We start from the raw sequence: 27,518 nt of genomic DNA, 5'->3' as shown, positions 1-27,518 counted from the left end.
CTGTTCCTTCCTTTGTAACAATTCTAATTCACATTTCAGCACATTTAGTGATTAATACAAACAGAGGATTTGCAAAGTTCCTTCAATCATGGCATACTTAGGGGGGAAAAAAATCTATATACGTACCCAATTAAAAGATAGAGCAGCACAAGAAAAATGAAAGAAAAAAAAGGCACTGTGGCAAAAGAACTCTTGATAATGATGTTTCATCTCATCAAATTACATCAGAGGAGGGATAATGATGTGCTTCAAAGTGGGGCTCAGTACAGCACTTCACTCCTCACCCCAAAAGAACGATGGGCCTGTGGGAGGCAGGGGACTGCATGCTGAGGATGAAGAGAACAGACAGCCTCGGCTCACACTCCGCCCAGGATGAGACCTGGCAGAGCAGCGGAGTAAGAGCCCCCTCTGACGTCACGGGGTCTGCCCCTTGTTTCAGAGATGGGAAAATGGAGGTCCAGTGATCTGAAGTAATGCTTCCCTAACCTAGATTCAGTAGCACTGACAGCAGGACACTTCTGGCGTCTGGAGTCGACCTAACAGAGTTCGATCTTAGCTCATGTGAAGGCAAAGATGAAAAGCACGTTATTTACTCAGCCTGGTGGGGGTAACCAGCTGTGTTCAGTCCCCACTCTGCAGTCTGCTGAATCCTGCGTTGACGGAAACAGAGACGCTGCAGCCACGGTTCCCACTCTCCAGGTGCTCACAACACAGCAGAGCCGACCACCAGTCAAGAGGGCGTGGACACAAGGAAACCACAGGCTATCGGAGTAAGGGGGGCTGCTTTTTGGTGTTGGTACTTTAATTATTTAAAAGAATAATTTTGTCATTCTGGTGGGTGAAGACATCTTCAAACGGACTCAATATTTTAAATTCAATCAAAAAACACTTAGCCAGTCCTTCATTCAGAAAACAATTCATTAAGTGTGCATTCATAATGAGAACATTTTCCTTGCGTGATTACAATGAAGACTCAAAAAATCATATTTACAATTCCATTTTCAAGTTTATCTCCTATGTGGTAAAAACTCAAAAATCAATTAATCAACTTAATGCCATTATCCAGATGCTTAAATTTAACTTGTAGATTGCTCAAATAATATATTGCTGAGGCCAGATCCACAGCAGGGGCTGTAGCTAATACGTGCTTATTTTAGAATGTAAAATATATAATATTATTATATATATAATAATACATTATAATATATATTATAATATTATAATATATATATCAATTAATCAATTAATCAACTTAATGCCATTATCCAGATGCTTAAATTTAATTTGTAGATTGCTGAAATAATATATTGCTGAGGCCAGATCCATGGCAGGGGCTGTGGCTATGTGCTTATTTTAGAATGTAAAATATATATTATAATATTATAATATATAATAATATCTATATATATCAATTAATCAATTAATCAACTTAATGCTATTATCCAGATGCTTAAATTTAATTTGTAGATTGCTCAAATAATATATTGCTAAGGCCAGATCCAATATATATATATTTTACATTCTAAAATAAGCACATATTAGCTACAGCCCCTGCCGTGGATCTGGCCTCAGCAATATATTATTTGAGCAATCTACAAATTAAATTTAAGCATCTGGATAATGGCATAGGGCTTCCCTGGTGGCTCAGAGGTAAAGAATCTGCCTGCAATACAGGAGACCCGGGTTTGGTCCCTGGGTTGGAAAGGTTCCCTGGAGAAGGGCATGGCAATCCACTCTGGTATTCTGGCCTGGAGAATTCCATGAACAGAGGAGCCTGGCAGGCTGCAGTCCATAAAGTCACACAGTCGGACACAACTGGCGTGACTGAGCAGCAGCAGCGCATGTGGATACATAACATAAATATCTCTGGGACAGTTGTGTTATGGGACCAAATAGAGAACACAGGTCAACATGTGTTTTTACCATGTTTACAGAGAATAAATATTGTGGTTATACAATGTTATTACAACGATGTCAAAAAGTACATGAAAATCAAGAGTGGCTGGTTACCTGCCAAGGAACACTAACGTAACTACTACATTACTAGCTGTCCTGGGTCAGGCAGACACGACACTTGAACTACCGCGACCTCTTGCAACAGAAACTTGAGTTAGACATAAAAGGGCATCCAAAAAAAAAACCCAGAAAACTGGGTTCTACTGAGGGACTTGTGAAAAGAAAACCGCTTCAGAGCTCCAACAAAGAGAAAAAGACCTCAAAGCATCCTTTCAGCACCGCTCTTCTTCACTTGATCTGTTACAGATTACGCGCTTTACCTACCAATAACTTAGGCGAAACGTTACCCAAGCACAGTCGCTGATACTGCTTCTAATAAAGAGGTGGGGAAGGAAAGGGATGACCCCCAGCAAAGCCACTTGAAGCATCCACTCACCTCGGCAGGCAGCATCTGCTCGGTGTTATACAGAGAGCGGCAGAGTTTCAAAACTTCATTCCCCAGCCCTTCCTTGTTCTCCGTTGTACATCTGGTGAGCATCACTGTGGCCAGTCTCACCCATGGATTATTGGTCACGCTGGTTTGAAGGGAGAAAAATGCAGGCATTCGAAACAATGAGACTTAGGATGATTGCGGTAAGAAATTTAAAAACAGAAAAGAAATCCCACTTGTTCAAGTAAAATGCTTTTGGTAAACTGCAATCATAATCAGGATGATGTATTTCTTTCTGTCTCTCTTGGAGAAAAGACCCCATCAAACAGAGGGAAAAGAGCTTGCTGTAGCGTAGACAAGCGCCCAGAAGCATGGGGGCAGTGGGTAGACGCTGACCGGCACAGGAGGTTCGAAGCCCAGCCATTCGGGCTGACATTCTGGCTCCCTGGCTACTTGGGTGACTCAACGGAGATGACTAAAACACTCTCAGCCTGGTTATATGCTTATGGGGGGGGCACCCAACTTTTCTGGGCCTCGGTTCTTTTCACTGTGAAAAAGCGATTTAATGTTTTTCTTGCGTCACTTAATGAATGGTGCTTGTCATGTGAAGTGTCACTCTCGATAGCAGGCACATCTTATTATTCTTATTTCTGAGATGTAAAAGCACAAAAGTTTGTCTTTTGTTTCCCTTCTCTGGCTACCACTACTCTGAATTCATAAAAAACATCACGATTTATATTTCAAGAAACAACTGAAGGGCACATTCATTCTGGGGTACTGATTTACTTACAACATTGTACAATAATTTTACTATTTATCAAGAGTTTGTTGCCTCATTAAAGCACAGCTATAGCTTCGAAAACAATGAGTACCCAAGGATGGTCCCTCCCTTGAAAGAATTCCATTGCTTGTGCCTGAGAAAAACAGCAAGTGCATCAACGAGGGGATACCACAGAACTAGCCTCTGGCAAAGCCTTCGTGTCTCAGCCCAAACTAACAACCTGTGAGGACAAAGGATGCCGCTTATTTCCAGGTGCAAACAAAGCCCGGGAGAGTGTCTGGTTGACAGAGGAGTCGTCTTCAGACACACTCGGGACTAGCCCTCTGCTCTCCTCTTTCAAGTCTGGACCCAGCTCCCCAGGGGTTTTCCCTAACAGGCCGCCTCCGTGCAGCAAAAATGCTGGTTCCTCAACACAACGCATCCAGTGGTTTTGACAACAACTATCAGAATGGAATTTCCACCAGCCAGCTGTGACACTCTGGAGGAACACTATGGATCTTCCTGAATGCAAATCTATTAGGCTTTCCTTGTATGGATCGAGGGTCTACAAGGGACTGAAACTAAAAACCCAAAGTGGGGACTGATAAATCAGCAGTCACGTGGATCAAGCTGTCTTCAGTTGTGAACTTGACTGTGTTGACTGGCGACATTCAGCCGCTGCCACGCAATCCTTCCCTCCCGCTCCACTCCCCTGATTTGGTTGCTTTGAAAGTGCTACAGCCTAGAGTCATACGTTGGGTTGTCTAGGGGAAAAAAGTACTCAAAAGTACTTTAAAGCGCCCGTTTCAGGTATTCCATCATACATTCTTACTGTATGATGAGCCAGGAAAGAAGCAGAAACGGACTTGATTTATCACTTTGTTATCTCTAGGTAGAGACACAGGTGGTACGAGGATTAGGTGGATCACTAATGCTTGGTTACGATACTCATGACTGGTTCTAATGCTAATGATTTCATAAAGGAGGTTAGCAAACACGGGATAGCAATTTACAAGTTTCACACAGGACTACCAAAGTAAGACTGTATCTTGAAAATGAACCTATTTTTGCTTATAAATGCATTCATTAAATGTTTTAAATGCAGTAAATGTTTTAAGAGAAGCTGAGCTTGCTTCTTGAGGGTGAGTAACTTGAGATGGTCAGTGTTCCAAGTTACAGAAACTGCAGAACCAAAGTTAACTAATCTACCAGAAGTATCATATTTTGAATTTAAAAAATTCTCTCTGGACTAAGAGATTCATTTTGAGTATATGTTGAAATGAAGTAATTCAACCCTAATGATTTTCTGAAAAAGTGAAGCTGTACTGACAGTCTAAACCAGTGGGGCCCACCTCTGTTTTCCATTACCGTCTCCTAGGAGCTGCTAAGAAGTTTATGCCCAGGTCCTGTGAGTTGGACTCAGCAAGTCAAGCATGGGACTCTGCTTTTAACAAGCACCCTCAGGTCCTGAGGCTGCTCTGCCCAGATAATTGGGGACCGAATGGAAATACTGTTTCAAGGGACTGTCACAAGAAAAGACTAAAGTTTCTTTGACATGAGAATTTGTACTGCAGAGTTTCAAAGAGTGAAGGGAAGAACCTACTCTCAAAATCGGCATGTCAGCCTGCGACCGCGGCCACAGAAGATGGAGATCTAACAGCTGCTGCCTGCCCTTATGAAAACACTTGGTTAAAAATGCAAACCACAACACCCTCTCCTCCGTTTGCTTCATAAATTCCTAACGGTCTCATTCGAGGGGGAGAGGCCTGCCTAGATGTTCCTTAGCAGTCCTAAACTGCTCACGGAATAATTTATTTTCAGGAAAGAATCCTTCTGCGATGTCTGAAGTGGGACGACTTGTGCTGGCCTGGGTGTACAGAGTGCTCACTGACACAGGAAGAACGCAAAGACGAGGCCTGCCACAGGCATTTGGATCAGATGCGGAAACTCTCGATTTCTGCCAGCAAGGAGCAGCGGTTCATGACAGGCAGCATATGTGCTCAGAGGAGATCTGGCCACGTCTTCCACAGAAACCCGTGGCTGGTAGCGCAAGGACTATGTGACTACTCCATGTGGCTCCAATGTCAGCGTGACACAAGGAGACAGCATGGGCTGAAGCTTCCAGCAGCTGTTGGAACTCAGCCTCCTCCACCTTGGGGCCAGGTGACGCCTGACGTTATTTAACTTCTGAGCTTCCATTTTCTCATTGTAAAATTAGATAACATCACCTTCCTGCAGTAGCTTTGCTGTGTAAAGTGATAATATATGTCAACTGCACATAACACTGTGTGCTGTCAAAAAACGGGAATTAGCGATTTATTCCCCATGGATTTTCAAGTTAGCATTGTAAGCCGTGTTAAAAGAACATCAAAACATTTTTTGGCAAAAATGTGTGTGTGTGTTAGTCACTCAGTCATGTGTGACTCTTTTCAATACTATGGACTGTAGCCTGCCAGGCTACTCTGTCCATAGGATTCTCCAGGCAAGAATACTGGAATGGGTTGCCATTCCCTTCTCCAGGGGATCTTGTCAACCCAGGGATTGAACTGGGGTCTCCCACATTGCAGGCAGATTCTTTACTGTCTGAGCCACCCGGGAACCTTTGTTGATATCCTTAACCAGATGTTATTATCAAGCATTGTCTCTATTTCTAAACAAAATATTTGTGTTTAGGGCTAAGGAGAAATGGAAAGAAACCGTGATATTTCAAGAAAAATAATTCTAATTTCATCTAGAGGCTAATACTGATTTTATATCCTTCTTTCATTGGCTCTCCTGCAGGTACTGATTTTTTACACCTAGAATCTAAACAAAAGAAGTCTACCTTTAATGAACCTGAGCCAGTTGCGGTGAGGTAGATGAACCTAGAGTCTCTTATACAGAGTGAAGTAAGTCATGAAGAGAAAAACAAATATCATATATTAATACATATATATGGAATCTAGAAAAATGGTATTGATGAATCTAGTAGCGTATGAATTTGTGGACACAGCGGGGGAAGGTGAGGGTGGGATGAATTGAGAAAGCAACACTGACTTATATACACTATCATGTGTAAAATTGTTATATGGGAACTTGCTAAATAACACAGGGAGCCCAGCCTGGTTCTCTGTGATAACCCAGAAGGGTGGGATGGGGGAAGGGGACGGAGGCGCAGGTGGGAAGGGATATACATACATACATATATATATATTTATGACTGATTCAAGTTGTTGTACAGTAGAAACCAACATAAAATTGCAATTGGTGGAAACCAATTGAAAAACAAATAAAAAATTTTTAAAAAGAAGTCTGCTGCTACTGCTGCTAAGTCACTTCAGTCGTGTCCGACTCTGTGCGACCCCACAGACGGCAGCCCACCAGGCTCCCCCGTCCCTGGTATTCTCCAGGCAAGAACACTGGAGTGCGTTGCCATTTCCTTCTCCAATGCATGAAAGGGAAAAGTGAAAGTGAAGTTGCTCAGTCGTGTCCAAAGTCTACCTGTATGTTAGTACTCACGTGTACTCCCGTTTCATAGGCGGCCAAGCCTGCAGGAGCAAAACCAGGTGCTGGAATTCCACCTCCCGGTGACTGGCCTCCAGCAGCTCCGTGAAGAGCTCACAGCGCTTCTCTTCATCCTCGACGTCAGATACGTCCACCTGGGAAGGGAACACACACCTGAAACCCATGGCGAAGGCTCCTGGATTGCTTTCCAGAAAAACTCAAATTGGATTATTGGATTAAATGCTCTTTCAGAAATTTTTACAAACTGTCAACAACGCCTAACTTTACTCCCCCAAAACCTTCAAAAGCTCTATGTTTTACCCAATTTCAAACATTTATGTTAAACGTTGCTTAGAATGAAGTCATAGGAAGGTTCTCCACATTCTTTACCAAATTAAATTCAAAAAAGTAGGTTTTCGTAAAACTGACTTATTTGCATTCAATGTATCTCATTTAAAAATACACTTCAGTTTCATGTGAAATTACAGCAGTTCATCATACTCAACGTCAGCCAATAAATTATCCTGCCATTGCTTCATACTGTGTAGAATATTTCTGTAATTGAAAATTCAAGATTTTATTAAAGTACATTTGGGGCTTTCCAGGTGGTTCAGTTGTAAAGACTCCGCCTGGCAACGTGGGAAGCGCAGGAGACAGGGGTCAATCCCTGGGTTGGGAAGATCCCCTGCAGGAGGGCATGGCAATCTACTTCAGTATTCTTGCCTAAAAAATCCCATGGACAGAGAAGTCTTGTGACGTGACTGAGCAACTGAGCACACACAAAGCATATATGACAAGGAAATTTTTTGCTATAAATCAAAGTATTGATAAAGTATCTTTTATTCACAGCTCCATTTCTAAAGAAGTCTGTCAATTAAAAACTATTTTTTCCTCCCACTGAATAACCTAATAGTACTTCTTTTACATTAAGGCAGTAATGTATTCCAACACCTCTGAGAAGAAAATACTTGCTCTTTTAAGCTAGAAAGCAGTTTTAAATATAAAGAAAGCCAAAAGCTGGTTCTACTGTTTCCTAGCCTCTCTTAAAACACATCCTCTGTATTTGGGTATGTTAGACTCAAGATGATACCTTGCAAGGATAATGAGAATGGATGTTACCTATGTATTTGCTAAACTGTCTGTACTAACGCATGTTCCCAAAATATTTGATTTGATGGTCTTCCCAGCTCTGATCCTAAGCAGCTACCTGAAAAAGTTAATACTATGAATTCTAAGTTTTCACAAAAGTTGATATGTACCATGTAATTACTGCTAATTACTATGGAGAGTAACATAGTAACCAGTCAGATCCTTGACACAGTAACCAGTCAGATCCTTCAAAACCCAACTTAAAGCCCCATGTCATTCTTGCATGGAGTTAACAACTAATAACCCCAAAACTTCCTCTAGTTTTTGAAATAATTTTAAAATACAGTCAGTCAGTTGATCCTTATAACAGTCTTGTATAGAGAACAACACAGGTATTACTAACCTCGATTTACAGATGAAGAAGCAGGCTTGTCTGTCCTGGTAACATGGCTAGCGAGTGGCAGAGCCAATATATAATTATGCTCAGATAAAGATGTTCTGAAACTAGAGGACTCGGTAAGCTAAGGAAGCTTTGAATTATTTAAATTAGTGGTCTAATTGGGAATTTGGCAACATTTTCTTGCCCATTTATAAAGAAATGTTAAAAAAAAAAATCCTCTCAAAGTCAAAGCATCCATTTGTCATTACCTGACCTCGCCACCTGCAACTCCTCTCCAGCCTCGGGGCCTCGAGGGTGCTCTGTGTATTCATCGTGCCTTCTCCCACCTCAGGAACTTTGATCTCCTTCTACTGCCTGGCACATTCTTGCTTCAACACCTGCATGGCTCATTTCTTTTCTTCAAATCTCTCAAATGTCATCTTATCAGGGAATGCACTGCATAACTGTCCCTGATAAACTAGAGTACGCCCACCCCATTTCTCTCCCTCGCTTTAGATTCCTTCTTAGCACTTATAAGTTTGTGACATATAACGTAATTGTTTGAGAAAACAGAAACATTTGTTTGCTGGTTTATCCCCACTACTTAAAATTTTAATGCCTGACAGAGAATAAATGAACAGTAGTGATTAAGTGAAAGGCAAAGAAAGGGGAAAAGGAAAGATATACCCATTTGAATGCAGAGTTCCAAAGAATAACAAGGGGAGATAAGAAAGCCTTCCTCAGCGATCAAAGCAAAGAAACAGAGGAAAATAAAAGAAAGGGAAAGTCTACAGATCTCTTCAAGAAAACCAGAGATACCAAGGGAACATTTCATGCAAAGATGGGCACAATAAAGGACAGAAACGGTATGGACCTAACAGAAGCAGCAGATACTAAGAAGAGGTGGCAAGAATTCAAGGAACAATACAAAAAAGTGACCCAGATAACCATACAGTGTGATCACTCACCTAGAGCCAGACATTTTGGAGTGTGAAGTCAAGTGGGCCTTAGCATCACTACGAACAAAGCTAGTGGAGGTGATGGAATTCCAGCTAAGCTATTTAAAATCCTAAAAAAATGATGCTATTAAAGTGTTGCACTCAATATGCCAGCAAATTTGTAAAACTCAGCAATGGCCAGAGGACTGAAAAAGGTCAGTTTTCATTCCAATCCCAAAGAAAGGCAGTGTAAATGTTCAAACTACCGCACAATTGCACTCATGTCACATGCTAGCAAAGTAATGCTCAAAATTCTCCAAATGAGCTCAATGGTATGTGAACCAAGAACTTCCAGATGTTCAAGCTGGATTTAGAAAAGGCAGAAGAACAAGAGATCAAATTGCCAACATCCATTGGATCATAGAGAAAGCAAGAGAATTCCAGAAAAACATCTATTTCTGCTTCACTGACTATGCTAAGGCCTTTGATTGTGTGGATCACAACAAACTGTGGAAAATTCTTCAAGAGTTGGGAATACCAGACCACCTTATCTGGCTCCTGAGAAACCTTTATGCAGATCAAGTAGCAACAGTTAGAACCAGACATGGAACAATGGACTGGATAAAAATTAGGAAAGGACTACATCAAGGTTGTATATTGTCACCCTGCTTATTTAACTTACATGCAGAGTACATCATGTGAAATGCTGGGCTGGATGAAGCCCAAGCTGGAATCAAGATTACCAGGAGAAATATCAATAACCTCAGATATGCAGATGACACCACCCTTATGGTAGAAAGCAAAGAGGAACTAAAGAGCCTCTTGATGAAAGAGAAAGAGGAGAGTAAAAAGCTGGCTTAAAACTCAACAACATTCAAAAAACTAAGATCATGGTATCCCATCCCATCGCTTCATGGCCAATAGATAGGGAAACAATGGAAACAGTGAGAGATTATTTTCTTGGGCTCCAAAATCACTGTAGATGGTGACTGCAGCCGTGAAATTAAAAGATGCTTGCTCCTTCACAGAAAAGCTCTGACCAACCTAGACAGCATATTAAAAGCCAGAGACATTACTTTGCCAACACAGGTGCATCTAGTCAAAGCTAAGGTTTTTCCAGTAGTCATGTATGGATGTGAGAGTTTGACCATAAAGGAGGCTGAGAGATGAAGAATTGATGCTTTTGAACTGTGGTGTTGGATAAGACTCTGAGAATCCCTTAGACTGCAAGGAGATCAAACCAGACAATCCTAAAGGAAATCAACCCTGACTATTCACTGGAAGGACTGATGCTAAAGCTCCAATACTTTGGCCACCTGATGCAAAGAGCTGACTTATTAGAAAAGACCCTGATGCTGGGGATTATTGAAAGCAGGAGGAGAAGGAGTCGACAGAGGATGAGATGGTTGGATGGCATCACTGACTTGATAGACATAAGTATGAGCAAGCTCAGGGAGATCGTGATGGACAGGGGGGCTGGCATGCTGCAGTCAATGGGGTTGCAAAGAGTCTGACATGACTGAGTGACCAAATGAAGAACAACAACTGATTAAGAGAATGAATGAATGAGCAGACATACAAATAAATGATTATAATTTATAAAATATTGCAACATAGAATGATATTAAATATTCATGGAGTTATCATAAATTTTCGGCTGTTCTTTTTTTTTTTTTTTTTTAAATAAAAAGATCCCACCAAAAAGGAAATCACTAAAAAATACCAGAAGTGAAGTGAAGTTGCTCAGTCGTGTCTGACTCTTTGTGACCCCATGGACTGTAGCCTACCAGGCTCCTCAGTCCATGAAATTTTCCAGGCAAGAGTACTGGAGTGGGTTGCCATTGACTTCTCCAGGGGATCTTCCCAACCCACGGATCGAACCTGGGTCTCCTGCATTGCAGGCAGATGCTGTACCATCTGAGCCACCAGGAAAGATTAAAAATACCAGAGGTGGCATGTTTATTGACATTATGTTTCAACCGATGATGCCTTGTGGTTAGCCGCGTAATTTCTGTAAGGTCCCTTGTTTTGTTTCTAGGGTCCAAAAATCCCCATTGAGAAGTTCTAAGTAGATGTCTGGAGGTCTGCAGCAGGGAAAAGGGTCGGTAAATGCTGCCCTCTTCCTTCTGATTTATTATCTGGGTTTATTTGTAGAGAAGCTTTTGTGCTTAAAAAAAATTTAAAACAATTGAATTATAAATCTCCCAACAGTGCCAATATTCCAGTTCCTAAAATTAAGTGCAGTATAATTAATAATAAGACAGTTCTTTACAATAAATGCAGAGTCATACCAAGAAAATGAAGAGATTAGGAAAAAATGATTCATGTTTTCAATATCATTTAGATTGATTTCTTTTTAGAAATTGTAATAGCTTATAAATATCTGGAGCATGAACTGTATCATAAAGGAAGGAAAGAGAAAAGAAACTATAAATTAGACCTTTCTATGTTTGCTTTTATACTAGTGTGCAAATATTAGTTTCCATTTTTAAAAATGTGTGTGGTAATAAGTTTCTTTGTATAATGCCTTCCTCACATGTACACAGACATTTTAAGGGTAACATAATTTCAATTAGTAAAGACATTTTAAGGGTAAAATAATTTCAATTAGTAACTTGTTTCTTGGAGCATTGAAACCCATGTCTAAAATATAAATGTGAAAAATACAGTAACAAATAATCCATTTTGTGTACACACACTTGCACACTCCCTGATTATCATAAAGGATGCCAAATTGTTATTTAGCTCTAAAAAGCAGTTTTAAATTCAATCACTGTAGCTACAAAAGCTTTACCTTATATGAGAATAATATGGGACTAAAACTGGACTGGAACACATGTTTTCTTAAGATATGATAAATAACATACTTTGTTGGATAATCACTGTTTAGTTGCTACATTGTGTCTGACTCTTAGCAACCCCACGGACGGCAGCACACCAGGCTTCCTTGTCTTTCACTATCTTCTGGTGTTTGCTCAAACTCACATCCATTGATGCCCTCCAGCCATCACATCCCTCTGTCACCCCCTTCTCCTGCCCTCAGTCTTAACCAGGATGAGGGTCTTTTCTAATGAGTTGGCTCTTTGTATCAGGTGGCCAAAGTATTGGAGCTTCAGCATTAGTCCTTCCAATGAATATTCAGTTTATTTCCTTTAGGACTGACTGGTTTTATCTCCGTACAGTCCAAGGGACTCTCAAGAGCCTTCTTCAGCACTACAGTTCAAAAGCATCAATTCTCTGGTGCTCAGCCTTCTTTATGGTCCAACTCTCACATCCATACATGACTACTGGAAAAAACATAGCTGTTGGCAAATTGATGTCTTTGATTTTTAATACGCTGTCTAGCTTTCTCATAGCTTTCCATCCAAGGAGCAAGTGTCTTTTAATTTCATGGCTGCAGTCACCATCCACAGTGATTTTGGAGCCCAAGAAAATAAAATCTGTGACTGTTTTCATTTTTTCCCCTTCAATTAGCCATGAAGTGATGTGACCAGAATCCATGATCTTACACAAACTGTGGAAAATTCTTAAAGAGATGGGAATACCAGACCACCTGACCTGCCTCCTGAGAAATCTATATGCAGGTCAAGAAGCAACAGTTAGAACTAGACATGGAACAACAGACTGGCTCCAAATCGGGAAACGTCAAGGCTGTATATTGTCACCCTGCTTATTTAACTTATATGGACAGTACATCATGAGAAACGCTGGACTGGAAGAAGCACAAGCTGGAATCAAGATTGCCAGGAGAAATATCAATAACCTCAGATATGCAGATGACACCACCCTTACGGCAGAAAGTAAAGAAGAACTAAAAAGCCCCTTGATGAAAGTGAAAGAGGAGAGTGAAAAAGCTGGCTTAAAATTCAACATTCAGAAAACTAAGATCATGGCATCTGGTCCCATCACTTCATGGCCAATAGATGGGAAAACAGTAGAAACAGTGACAGACTTTATCTTTTTGGGCTCCAAAATTACTGCAGTTGGTAACTGCAGCCATGAAATTAAAAGATGCTTGCTCCTTTGAAGAAAAGCTCTGACCAACCTAGACAGCATATTAAAAAAGCAGAGACATTACTTTGCCAACAAAGGTCTGTCTAGTCAAAGCTATGGTTTTTCCAGTAGTCATGTATGGATGGAAGATTTCTAAAGAAAGCTGAGTGCCGAAGAATTGATGCTTCTGAACTGTGGTGTTGGAGAAGACTCTTGAGAGTCCCTTGGACTGCAAGGAGATCAAACCAGACAATCCTAAAGGAAATCAGTCCTGAATATTCATTGGAAGGACTGATGCTGAAGCTGAAACTCCAAGACTTTGACCACCTGATGTGAAAAGCTGACTCACTGGAAAAGGCCCTGATGCTGGGAAAGACTGAGGGAGGGAGGAGAAGGGGACGACAGAGGATGAGATGGTTGGATGGCATCACCGACTCAATGGACATGAGTTTGAGTAAGCTCCAGAGTTGGTGACGGACAGGGAAGCCTGACATGCTGCAGTCCATGGGGTCGCAAAGAGTCAGACACAACTGAGTGACTGAACTGAAGTGACCGGATGCCCATGATCTTCATTTTTTGAATCTTGGGTTTATGCCAGCTTTTTCACTCTCCTTTTCCACCCTCATCAGAAGGGTCTTTAGTTCCTCTTCGCTTTTGGCCATTAGAGTGGTATCATCTGCATGTCTGAGGTTGTTGATATTTCTTCCAGCAATCTTTATTCCAGCTTGTGATTCAACCAGCCCGGCATACTTTGATATATACATTAATCTAGGATTTGTATCCACATATTAAACTACCTAAGTTTATCAAAACTTACCAAAATAATATGTTTATCTTGTTCATAATGCCCTAATAAGGCTTTAAAAATAAATTCTTATAACTAAAATGCAAAATAAATTTTTGTACAAAGAAATATAAAAGAGAAATGTGCAAGAAACTTCCAGCCTGGACAAAATGGCTTTGACCCATTTTTCCCTAATCCTCGCTGCTAAGCACAACTAATAACCATGAAAATACTTAAAGAGACACCAAAAGAGAACTCATATACATGATAAAAAGAAAGCAAACTAGTTTGGAACCCCAGGACTGGAGGAACGACACAACAGAAGCAAGCCACTCAGACCCAATGTTTCTTGAGTCCTGACCTAGAAGTGGAAGACATCCCGGGGAAGGTCATTTCTCATCAGAATTCCAGAAGAAAGGGAGAAAGTACAGCTGAAAGAGTATTTTAAGAAATATGTAAAAATCAGGAGAGGAAGTACTGCTCCAAGACAACAAAAGTTAAAGCAAACACATCTCAGAGGCTTGCAGTGGCTATGAGAGCACATAATTTATATCAGTATCATGGGGATTAAAACTCCCTAAAAACAAGGCTCCTGGCTGAGTATGAATGTGGACCTATGAAATAATCAGATTTTCTCTTTTCTGGGAAGTACTTCAGTCTGTATTGAAATATATATTCCTAGTATCTAAATATATTCCATAAAAGTCTAAGTACAGAGAACTGACTTCAGTGACCAAATAGCTGCAATATGATATGACTATAGAACCTATGTTAATAGCGAGGAAAAACTGTAGGTGGGTATCAAATGCTCCATAAGACCTTCGTAACAGACTTCATAACATACTATATAAGGAGACTCTAAAACAAACAATAAAGGGAAATTCAACTAAATGACCAGCTTTAAAATAGTGCTGGAAAAGTCAAAGTAACACAGAAAAATGTTTATTTTGGAGGCATTCCTGGACCTTTCTGAGGCTTAAGGTCCTCTTCCATAAAATGGAGATATGTATGTCTATGACGGTTGTGAATATTAAATAAAAGGTATGGATAAGATAGCCAGCAAGAGGCTGGCACATGGTGGGCACACAATAGACGGCAGGCATTATTCATATTATCACCTCCATAATACGCTGTATATAAAAAGGCAGAAGTGTGTGCTATGATTTCTTCTAACAAGAATTACGCCTACAGATTAGGCAGGACAGAAAAAGTACATGAAGAAATACGGCTATTTTAGGATAATGGAATCTTGGGTTAACTTTTATCTCTTTTTAAAATTTTGCTTATTTGTGCAATAGTTAATGTATTTGGAATGACTCTTAAGCGTGCTTTGCATAGAAAAGTAAAAATAAAATTGAGAGAATTGCTATTTTTTTCCTACACTTAGTTTCATCCTGTCCTTTTTTCTCCAGTGAAAACCAAAGTGATATATATTTCTTTTAACACTTCTGTCCCTTCCCTTTTGGGCAGGGGGTGAAAATGTCCCCAATTTTACAGGCATTGTAGAGCTGGTAACAACTCCACACTGACACCACTAACCAAACATCACAGGATTTTAAAGGGTAAAATTCAAGTGTGACTCAAACATAAGAATACCTCTTTCCCTATTGTCTCTGAAAGTGATGTTTTTCTCTTCATTGAATTGGGTGACTTGAGCCCTTGCGGTAAGTCATTTGTCAAGTAGCTGCAGCTCCTTATCAGACATGGAGTCACTGTCCTTGAAAAAGTGGACTGAGCCACGAATTCTCAGATGAGAACAGCTTTAACTTTAAATTTCTCTGTGGCTACTTGAAGATGAACGTGACTATCTTAAACTGAGACACCTTTCCTGAAATCTGCACCCTCCTATAGGCAACGGTAGCAGCTTAATCTTCAGATATTTGTGAATACGAAATAGGTATTAATGCTTATGAAAGTACTTTATCAACAGAAAATATCAGCAACATGTAGAGGATTATTATTGATAGTAGGCTTATTCATCACTGTATACTATTTTCCATGTGAGTTTATGAGCTACTAGACTGGTTCTAAAAGGCTCATATGATGACATCCAAGGCTCTGTGCAAGTCCTCTCAGGAACACAGAAAAGTCAGACCGAACCGGGTGTGTACACAGGGCTTCAAAACACAAAACAAATAAACAAAAAAATCCCTACTTCAACAGATATGTAGAAATATGAAAAGGTGACAGAAATGACTTCTAGAAGACTAGATTCCTGTCTGTTACACCTACTACTTGTTTTTAAGTTTATTCCATTTTTTTTCATCAATATTGAAGTACAGTTGACTTACAATGCTATGTTAGTTTCAAGTGTACCGCAAAGTGATTCAGTTGTACATGTACATGTATCTATTCTCCTTCAGATTCTGTTCCCACATAGGGTATTACAGAATACTGAGCAGAGTTCCCTGTGCTATATATATGATGGGTCCTTGTTGGTTACCTACTTTATATACAGTAATGTGTATATGTTAATCCCAAATTAGGAGTGTGGGATTAACAACTACTCCTTTTGTAAGATTCCAGGTGGCCAACACTACCTGTTGTGTCCATTGGATCAAATGTGCATCTCTGCGGAAGGGAAGTCAAATATTCAGAAGACCAAAAGGTCCCAGGCTGTTGAACGAGCTGTTGAAACTAGTCATAAACTGTCAGACTACCCCACACTAATCTAAGCAGTACTTAGGCCAGTGTCTGGTACACAGTAAGTACTCAATGAAGAAAGAAAGAAAGTGAAGTCGCTCAGTCATGTCCGACTCTTTGCGACCCCATGGACTGCAGCCTACCAGGCTCCTCTGTCCATGGGATTCTTCAGGCAAGAATACTGCAGTGGGTAGCTGTTCACTCTACCAGGGGATCTTCCCAACCCAGGTTTCCTGCACTATGGGCAGATTCTTTACCATCTGAGCTACCAGGGAAGCTGATTAATTACTGTAATTGATATTTATTATTAGATAAAAGAATATAAACCACATTAATCATGATTATGCCTATTTCTGAGTATTGAAGTTTTATTAATAGAAAATATGAAATTGTGGAAATAAGACTAAAGTTGAAATACTGAAAGTAGGATAGCTATCTTCTAGTCAATTCTCTCATTTCTATGGCAGAGAACTGTAGAATAGATGCAGCTATAGAGAGAATTTCGTAACTACTATATCTTGCACTGTTTGTAATAAAGGCAAAATGTGTTGCTGAGACAGCCTGAGGGTTCAAACAATGTTCCCAAACCCACATGGAGGGAAGAGTGTCTACCACAGGAAGGGTGTCCTAATCAGCAATAAACAAGTGAGACCCTGATTTACTTCCTACCTTTGCCTCTGCTCTTGAGCACACACATTTAGCCTCTGCTTCTCTCCGAAGGTATATTAGGGAAATGAGTGTCTTTTTGTGAACTGCTCAAGAATAAAGGGTCCTCAATCGCCATTAAAAAGTCCCTGCTAGTGTGTGGCAAACACATCCTTAGGATGGAGAGGGAACCCAATGACAGAATTAAGTTCCCAAGGGTTTTCCAGATGCTTGGAGTTGTATGTGGGGTGCACAAACACAGAAATATACAGAAGAAGCTGGCGACTGCACTTATGAGCCATGTTCTCCAGCTACTTATTTTACTGTATCTCTAAAACTAGAAATGACACAATAAAGCATTCCATGATCCCTCTCCATAAGTGAGTGCTGCTGTAACTTCAATACATAATACACATTTTTGGGTGGCTAAATATAATACTTAATAACAACATCTTTCAAATGAGATATATGAAAGGGGAAATACTTTGTTTTAAAATAATAAGAAAGATTTTGCCTTATAAACTTTTTCTTTAGGACAAATAATCAATCACTCCAATATGAGCCTCTAGAAGTACACGCTTACTTTAAAGAACTGCTATACAAGCGAAATTTTTAAGGCCAGACTTTGTTTTTTAGTGAAAGCTGATAAAGTAGTAATAGACTAATTCATGGAGCCAGATATGCTTTCGCTGTAGTCTGTCACTAGACTCAGATGGAATACTGGCCCTGTGTCTTAATAGCTCTGTGATCAGGTGAAAATATCCCACCAAGCCTTGGTGTTTTCATTTGTAAAAATAAAGTAATAATACCTAACCTATCAGGGTATTTTGAGAATAATATAACATAATATATAACGTAATACAGGACAATACATATAGAGACACACACACCTGAATAGGTATCTAACACTGAGTTAACACAGAGCTATTATGGTGGCAACAGTATTGGTAGTTCATAATAATGAATACCTAATACATAAAAATAAATAGTAATACATCATTCTGCTATGTTTTAGCAAAGATACTATAAAGACTCCTTAACTACTCTGTGCTTATTTGCTCATGCATTGAATGGAATTATAATAAAACCTCCATCAAAGGGTTATTATGAGGTTTCAGTGATAAAATACACATACAGAGCCTAATGGTCAATTCACAAACATCCCTATAAAACATGAAAACTGACAGCACATAAGCATCTTCTCAACTTAAGTAAAAACAGATTTCTGCTAGAACATTCAGAGCTTTCATCTTGAATCTATTTTTTATTACAGCTAGAAACTATGCAGAGAGTTATGCAAAGAAGAAAATGGTGGCCACTGAGTTATGTGGGCTCCTAGATATTCTATACGTAGAATGCCCGCATATCCTCCAAAACGAAAAGAACAAGAATAAAACCGGTATATTCAGTATAATTATAGGTCGGGAATGTCTAAACTTCAAAATATCACAAGTGAAAACGAAAAAAAACACCAAATTCCGAAGAATGATCTCTCACATTCCATGTAAATGTTTCACATATTCAAAAAGTACATCCATATTTGAAATAAATAAGAACGGGGACAACCATACAAACAGAAATAAAATTAATCTATCAGTACTATAAGTGAATAAGCTAATCACTCTGGAGGTGGTGTGTGTATGTGAAAAAGAGAAAGAGAGAGACATAATCTTGAAAAAAGAGTAAGTACTTTTAACTCTAAGGCTAAACACAAACGGAGCTCTACACAAATATTCTATCTAGTAAGTTGGTTGGAATTTCCATTACTACTTTATCTGTTCCTGGGATTAAACAAATAAATGCACTATGGATAAGGAGAGTCAAGTTTCTCACTGACAGAGAAAGGAGTTTATAAACAGGGAAAAAGAAAAGACTAGAATTAACTGGATTGGCACTAGAAGTATCAACACGAATTCACGGTCTTAAAAGTGAATACAAATAGATATAAAAAGAGACGTAGACTTACATGTGCTCTGTCCCCTTAGAGCATCTAAAAGCCACACCACCAAATCAATCACTATACCTAGTACTCCAGTCTTGGCTTCGAAATACCATTCTTTATTAAAAAAAAAAAAAAGTCAGTGATTTAACCTGGATGTGAGTAGGCAAAGTGTAAGAGGGTTTCAAACATTTGTGTACAAAAAGTGATGGAATGGGCACAAGTGAAAATGATCCAGGAGAAAACTCGAAAGGTTCCCAGTGGCTAAATCTGAGATAACTGGAGCAAAAAATGAAAACAGTGATAGTAATAGATTACAACCATAGGACAAAATGAGAATCCTTGAGTAGTGATATAAATAAATAAATGAATAAATAATATAAGGAGAGAACAAATGATAAAAATAAAATACCATTTGGGGAATACCACAGTGATCATTAACTCAGGCAATAATCATCAATGTGTGCTAAAATTAACTGGTGAAAATGTGATGAGAAAGTGTTTACACAATCTCAAAGTACCTCACCACAAGACATTTATTAACCCCAAAGGGAAAAAGATAATTTCACAGAGAAGAAACATGGCTGACACCACCTCAATCAAGTGATGCAAATGAACACTACTGGTACAAGAACACGTAAGTACCGTGGGTCTCCCAAGATAATGTACTGGGAAGGAGCCAACGTCACTTCTGCGGTACTCCCACCAAAAATGCGCAACTTGCATACACGAACAAAACTCAGACAAAGTCAAATTTAGTGACCTTTCACAAAATAATTGTCCAGTGTTTTTAAAAATTTCAAGGTCATAAAAGGGGGAAGAAAAGAATGAGAAACTGTTTTAGATTACAGGACAGTAAGGAGACACGGCATTAGGTGCAATGTGTGACCTGCACGGGATGTGGACCAAGTGGGACAGCTGACAAAATCTGAATGACGTGTAAATTCAACAAGGTATTGCATCAGTGTTAGCTGTGGTCATCTGAGATGGTAATATTTGGCGAAGCTGCATGAAAAGTATGTAAAATTTTTTGTAAAATTTACATAATTTTTTCAGTAAGTCAATGAAAAGTCAAACAAAATAACAAAAGTTATGTTCGGCGACCTCATATCCCTACCACCCTCCAGTATTCAAACACTTGTATTTTCCTGCCTTTTCCCTCCACTTTTCCTTCTAACCCACTGGAAGGATGAAGAGACAACAGAGGCAAAACCCATTAGGAGCACAACCACTCAGGCCATCACACCTCTAAGCAAAGGACACTTGGCTGTAAACTGTCCCACTACAAATTAGGCCAACTGGGACCTGAGCTGACCCCAGGAGAAGGCCCTGAGACGGAATCAAAGCCATCCCATCCAGTGGTGATTACTAAACTCAAGTCCACTTCCCAAGAGGTGGTTGCTGGTGAACTCAGACTCACACGAGGCTATGAGGACAGTCTGCCTGTGTGACAGGATAGACAGGATGCCCTATCTCACCCCACCCCAGAAAAGAAAGTGCTGTTGAGAATTAAAACATACTACCGACATAGCCCTGAACTTGGGGTCTTTCTCCATAAGTTCTCCATAATTTTCTTGCTCCATAATCCACAGGATTTCTCCTGTGTTTCCCAGCTAATTACAGAGCATCATTTCCTCCCTGGTAACTTCAGCAGAAATTGAAGGGGCACTGGGCTCGTGTCTCACTTCTGTACCCAAGCAGTCACTGAGTACACACCTCTTGCCTCCAGACCATACACCCAACTGTGCTGAGTTCAGGTCAAGAATCCTCTCCTTAGAGCAGTCTTCCTGCCCCAAGACAGGACGGCGACCTGCCCTCCCGAGCCCCACGCACTGTGCAGACTTCAATCACAGCACCCATGCACTCAGGGTATTAGCTTTGTTTACAAATCTACGTTCTCCACCAGATTGGAGCCCTCACACCAACAGGATCTATCTACCTGGACTGGAGTAGGAGCTCTGCATGAATGATTCATTTAACTCTCACAGCATTTATCTATTATTCCCATTTTACACACGAGGAAACTGAGGTTGTAAAAGGGTCAGTAACTGTTTCACAGAGCTACTGAGTGATGAAGCTGGGACTGGAAAGCAGGTCTACACAGTGAAAGGCCTAAATGTTTTTCATACTACTTGCTTTATCTATCTCCAGAGCATAGCACAGTGAATGGTGCACAATCTATGTTTGGAGACTCTCCAATGAATATTTCACATGATGTCTGGTTCAAACAATAGTAGTCATGGCATTTTTCAGAATTTTAGCTAGCAGCAGTTAACATACACAATGCGGTGTACTGAGAGAGCGAAAAACGCTAAAAAGATGAAGCGATGCTTTCTGTGCTCCGAATCAAACTCCTGGTTCTTCACACCTAATCACATTCTATCCACACAGAGTGACTGTGGGAAGAGAAAGGGACAACACAGTAACAACCAAAGACAACACGAATGTTACTGCTCAATGTATCCCCCTGGCAAATAGGAAGAAGAGCAGTACAAGGGCCTCTGGATCACAAGGATCTATTGCTCACAAGCTGGGTAGGTCATGTGACCTCATCTTCTAAGTCACGTGATTTTATCTAAACCAGAGCAAATGGTAACTACTTTCCAAGGTCGTTTTAAAGCTGAGCTGCAGGGACGTGCACTTTAGGAGACATTCCACAGTCCCTTCTTCTTCCCCAAGGATGCCAGTGACCAGAGGGTAAAATTAAGAGGAAGAACCCATTATTCGTAAGGAGGGACCTTCTCAAGGTCTCCAAACATCTGCAGAACCCAGTAACACGGATGCTTGCTCAACTTTAGTCATTTTAGGGAAAAGGGCACATCGATCTCTCACTCATATCTGGACAGACACACTTAGGATTTGTTTGCTTCCACATGAGAAGCAACTGGCTGATCAGAAATCACTGTCAGCAAAATATGGCAAATTAATACAAAATAGTTTCCATCTAAAAGCACCAGGCCACTCTGCAAGGAAACACTTCCATTATTCCAAGCAGATCATTTTATTTGCATATAAGGGTGCAGCAGCATGGTCTAATCATTCATGGCAAGAACACTGGACTGAATATCAGGATTCCCGGCCTTGCCACTTTAAAGGTGACCTTGGACAGGGCTTTCAAGATTTAATATTCATTAATTCAACAAATGTTTACTGTCTGTAGGTTCCCTGTTAACATGGAATTTGTATTCTAATGGAAGAAAAAAGACATCACATAATAGACAGGCAGATAAGCAGGAGGAAGTTAGCAGATAGTGGTAAGTGATTAGAAGAGAAAAAAAAAAAAATCTCACAAAATAGGTTGTGACCGGATGTAGTCATTTTGGAAATGATGACATTTATGCTAAAATCTGAGGACGTGACTTCTTCATTTCTGGACATCCTTCTCTATAAAATATGACTCTTGAACAAGGGTGGTTTCAAACATGTCTTCTAGTTCTAGGATTGTGATTTCACACCTCTTAGAGATACACTTATGTGAATACATATTTTTAACATCAAATAATAGCCTATGTTTGATTAAGAGAATTATTTATGACAATGAGTCCTAGCTTTGAACACACTTAAGGTTACAGTAAATCTTTTGTATGGAACTAAATAAACCTTTGCACACATAACTCTTCCTTCCTATTGATCTTTGTCTGAGTTCTGACAAAAAAATGAGTATTTTGTTTATGTTTCAGCAAATGTCACCAAGTTGGCCTCTGACCAGAAGGACTAATATGTCCTTCTATGTATACATGAATTTGTAATGAGGTTGAAAATTGTCTTAAACTCATTTTTCTGTTGATTACTTATAACCACAAATTCAGACTGAAATTTTACAATGTTCTTTTTTTAGGTGAATTTTTTTTTTTTTTTTTTTACATAAAACCAGAAAAAAATTTGAGGTGATGGGATATGGAATTTTTTAAGGAAACATCAGTATTTTGACCCATATTTTTCATGCACCAGTTAACTAGAAAATTACAAAACCTGAAAAACTCAAGACAATTTGTACCAAGAGAATTAACACAGTCCATTCTCCCCCTCCCCCTGTTAAGCTTCTCCCTACCCTCCTCCTGCCTCCCTGTTGCCCTCCACGCTGGGACACATTTCTGGGGTGGAAAGGAAGGCCTCTCATGCTGTTGAAAATTGAGGGCCTCTGAATTTTTAATTCTGTTAACTAATCATTAGAAAAGTAGAAATCGCTGTCTCTCTGAGAACCATGAGATAGCAGGCTACACAGACTGTGTACTGAATTTTGCAGGAGCTGGCTGGTTTCCTGGCAACACGCTGATTTGTGGGGCTACTACTTTGGGCACCTCGAGGATAATTAAATATTAAGCCCCTCTTTGATGTACGCAAAGTCTGCCTAAGAGGATTACCAGCCACGGTGAAGGTAGCAGTCCCACAGTTTCTGGTAATTGAACGTTGCAGTGTCATTATCTGTTCTTATCTTTGCTCTGTAAGAATCCATCTCTCTCCTTAATATTGCCTTTGAGAATGGAGACGGAGATAGGGAGAAATTAAGAAAACGAGAGCCCGTGCAAACAACAGTTTGGGGTCTTCTAGGTGTTTGGGACATGGGGACAAAAACAACAGTTTAACACATGTCAAAGACATGACAGAGGTGAGCAAGGCATCCTCTGTCTCCTCTGGTTCAAGGCTCCATTTCACACACAAGCAGCCAAGGCTCACAGTGTAAGAATCTTCTCCAAGACTGGAAACAATGGTAGAGGGAGGGTGGAGACCAAGTCATATAAAAGTTACAACTTGTTCTATGAATATAACTGGAACATTGAGGAAAGCATAAAAGCAGTGGGTATACTTATATGACTTCTGAAGTGTTTAGAGCCAAATTAGAGTGCATGTTCTAATGTTTCAACATGATAGATGAAATGGGCATTTTCTCCCTTTCCTGGTTTCCACGCTGTTTCATAATATTTCTGGCGCATGGATCTGATGTGACATGAAGTGAGGCTCGAGAGAAATAGGCTTCATTGACCTGCCAGGCTCCAGCCATTAAGGAAGAGAAAACTGAAAAAAGGGTGAGAACTTGAAAAATGGAGGGTCTGTCAGAAAAACGCATAAAAGTAAGAGCATTCATTTGTTTCAGGATGAGACGGAACCTAAGGTTCCACTTGGTGAAAATAACGTGACCTAGTTTGTTGCTTAACCTCAGGAATGCCAAGAGAACCTTCGGGTCTGCTGAAAACACACACACTCCTAAAGCCCACTGTGCCAGGGGCCTGGAGGGTCTGTCGCAGCCCAGTGCACTTCTGCTCACAGACTGCTCTTGAGAAAGCCTGTCAGTGGTCTCTTAATGCAATTCAAAGCAAAATGTTAAGACTAAATAATTTGATATGGTCATGATGCTTCAGAGTATCATTCAGATATTAGTGGCTTTAATATACTGTTTCAGCAATGTGGCAGGATTAGAGAATATTCGATAAATCCATCTTTTTTGAAGCTCAAATTCTCTAACTTTGAAGAATAGATAGTATTTACCTATTTCTCTCACAGAGGGAAATAAGAATGTAGAAGGTAATTCAGGAGATGTCCTGAGATGAGTCTTGAGATATTTTTAATATTTGGTTCTTTTTTTTAAAAAAGGAGGTTCATTGTTCTTTAAGTGAAATAAGGATACTAACAGAAATTATAAGGCAAAGTTTTAAAATGAGAAGGTAAACTGGGTTGGAGTCAGACTTCCAGGAAGCTCTTTTGCAGATTAGAAAGCAAGTCTTACTTTCTAACTTTTATTGGCCTATAGTCTGCAAGCTATAGCACTTGATTAAGTGCTGACTCTTAGATCCAGTATCTTCAGGATGCATCAGTTTAGAATCTAAGCCAAAATTCAACAGCCACCGTATTTCTTTGATTTAGGAATTAGCATTTTCACTTAGTCAACAAGCATTTAAGCTCTGAATGTACGCACAGCATTCTTAGAGGGCTTTGAAAAATGTTAAGTATATTCTCCAGGGTTTCTGAGTTTTCAGGTAGCGGGAAGACAAAACTTTAAGTAGCAGAAGTAATAATAATAATAATAATAGATGAAATGTGTGGAGTTCAAAGTTCAATTAAATTTGAAACCGTCAGGGAAGGATCCAGAGAGGTGATGGACTGAGTGAGCCTTGCAGGTTAAAATGAAGAAACCAAGATCTTACGTCTCTGTTGCATTGTGTCTGTCTACATATAGGAGAGAGGGCATTTGAGTGCCTGGGCAGAGCAGGACAAAATGAATGAGCTAAACTGCACACTGCATTACCACTTAGATCTGTATCTCTCCAGGGCAAGGGCGAGCTGCCCTAATTAACTGATACTATGAAAAACCCTGACTGTATCCTGTGAAGAGAAAAATTATATATACATGTCAGGTGACTGAGGCATCATCTACTCTGCATATTCAAACATGGAAAAGTAAAACAAACTGTGTTGCACACATTTAACTGCTACATAGCTGTACTGATGAACACAATGGGAAGACTGCATTAACAAGCTGATTATTCACTTGAAGGGGGTTTAAGGGAATCAGGACATGACCATCAGATGCACCCTCACCTGTCTCTGGGGCCAGGTGGCTTTCAGGATGGCCTCTGTTCTAAAGAACACGAGGAGCTTGCCATCCTCCTCAGTCAGGTGAAACGACTGTCCCAGAATCTGCAGCACGTGGATGCGGGGCCGCACCGGCCAGGCATCGTTGGCGCAGAAAGGCCGCAGCCACTCCAGCAGGTCCTCGGAGGACACCAGCTCTTCTCTGCAAAACAAGGGTTACATTGAAAAAGACTCAGTGGTTTCTAATTCCAGTAATCAAACGTGGTGCTGGATCTAGACACTTTGTTGGGTTTATTTTTTTTCCTACTGAGAGGAAAAATGTAGATTTGACATGGCTTAAGGCAAACCATATTAAGTATTTAAAAACGATGTAAAATGCATGCGATTTGTAAACAGCATCATATTAAAATGAGTTACACAGAGCAGAGAAAAAATAATCAATACGTTCTTAGATGCTTCATTTCTTAAGCAAAGCTTAACTGTGTCCGACTCTGCGATCTCATGGCCTATACACTCCACGGAATTCTCCAGGTCAGAATGCTGGAGTGGGTGGCCTATCCCTTCTCCAGCGGATCTTCCCAACCCAGGAATTGAACCAGGGTCTCCTGCGTTGCAGGTGGATCTTTACCAACTGAGTTATCAGGGAAGCCATTAAGAAGTACAGCTTATTGTAAAATTCTGTGTAGAAGTATGCCCAGTGCCCATCCAGTACCCAAGGCTTAAAAGACTTTCTTTTTATTGAAGTAAATTGACAACTAATTCAATAAGGGAAATTAAGGATTCCCCAGTTTTCATTAGAGCACTGCTTTAGAGTGGTAACTGTCTTAACTGATAATAGTTCACATGGAAGGGTGCCAGCCAGAGTCTTGGATAACCACTTACAGCATTTGGAAAAAAAATTTTTTTTGATGGAAATATCATTATTTTAGTCTTGGCAAACAAAATAACTCTTGTAATACAATTTTCACGGATGGCTTATCCCACCAACTAGTTAAAACCTTTAATTCAAAGGAAAAAAAAGAAGTATGACCTATTTCTACTAATGATACTGATAGTGCTGGGCATCATTCAGTAATTTTATATTAAAACATTACTAGTTGACAGTAACTGTGCAAAGTAAATATTATAAATACCATTTTATTTAAAAATTTTCCAGTTTTATTGACATAACTGATGTGTGTGTGTGTGTGTGTGTGTGTGTATAAAACACTGTATTAGTTTCAGGTGTAGTACAGAATGATTTCATATGTGTATATACTGCAAAATAATTACAATAAGCTCAGTTAACATCCATAACTTGATATAGATATAATTTTTTTTCTTAAGATGGTAACTTTTAAGATTGACTCTCTTAGTAACTTTCAAATATACATTATATTGTTAACTATAGCCCTCATGCTAAACATGGAAATTCCATTTTTATAGATAAGGAAGTAGGCTTCATGGAAGTGACAGCATATGCCCACAAACATCTATACTGGTACAATTTGACTCCAAAGTCTATGTTCTTTTCTACTATTTTTCTGTGTTTCAATAAGGGGTTAGTGGTGGTTTAGTCACTAAGTCATGTCCAACTCTTGTGACCCCTGGACTGTAGTCTGTAGTCTGCTAGGTTCCTCTGTCTATAGGATTCTCTAGGCAAGAATACTGGAGTGGATTGCCATTTCCTTCTCCAGGAGATCTTCCTGCTGTTGCTGTTAAGTCGCTTCAGTTGTGTCCAACTCTGTGCGACCATAGACGGCAGCCCACCAGGCTCCCCCATCCCTGGGATTCTCCAGGCAAGAACACTTGAGTGGGTTGTCATTTCCTTCTCCAATGCATGAAAGTGAAAAGTCAAAGTGAAGTTGCTCAGTCGTGTCCGACTCTTAGCGACCTCATGGACTGCAGCCTACCAGGCTCCTCTGTCCATGGGATTTTCCAGGCAAGAGTACTAGAGTGGGGTGCCATT

At 39.9% G+C, this 27,518-nt stretch overlaps 1 protein-coding gene across 2 annotated transcripts in view; it reads right to left on the bottom strand.

Moving 5' to 3' along the window:
• The window catches only part of NBAS (NBAS subunit of NRZ tethering complex), a 333,473-nt gene that overhangs the window by 16,694 nt on the left and 289,261 nt on the right, over positions 1–27,518 (bottom strand). For both annotated transcript variants that reach the window (XM_019970679.2, XM_070799115.1), the window contains 3 exons: positions 25,577–25,772; positions 6,645–6,784; positions 2,393–2,531 (listed from right to left, as the gene is read on the bottom strand). In XM_019970679.2, coding sequence (XP_019826238.2) covers positions 2,393–2,531; positions 6,645–6,784; positions 25,577–25,772 — 475 coding nt within the window. The remainder of the gene's footprint in view (positions 1–2,392; positions 2,532–6,644; positions 6,785–25,576; positions 25,773–27,518) is intronic.

Source organism: Bos indicus, chromosome 11, assembly GCF_029378745.1.
Source record: "Bos indicus isolate NIAB-ARS_2022 breed Sahiwal x Tharparkar chromosome 11, NIAB-ARS_B.indTharparkar_mat_pri_1.0, whole genome shotgun sequence".
Lineage (NCBI taxonomy): Eukaryota > Metazoa > Chordata > Mammalia > Artiodactyla > Bovidae > Bos > Bos indicus.
The sequence above is the reverse complement of the archived record's forward strand: the minus strand, read 5'-3'. Positions and strand labels throughout refer to the sequence as shown.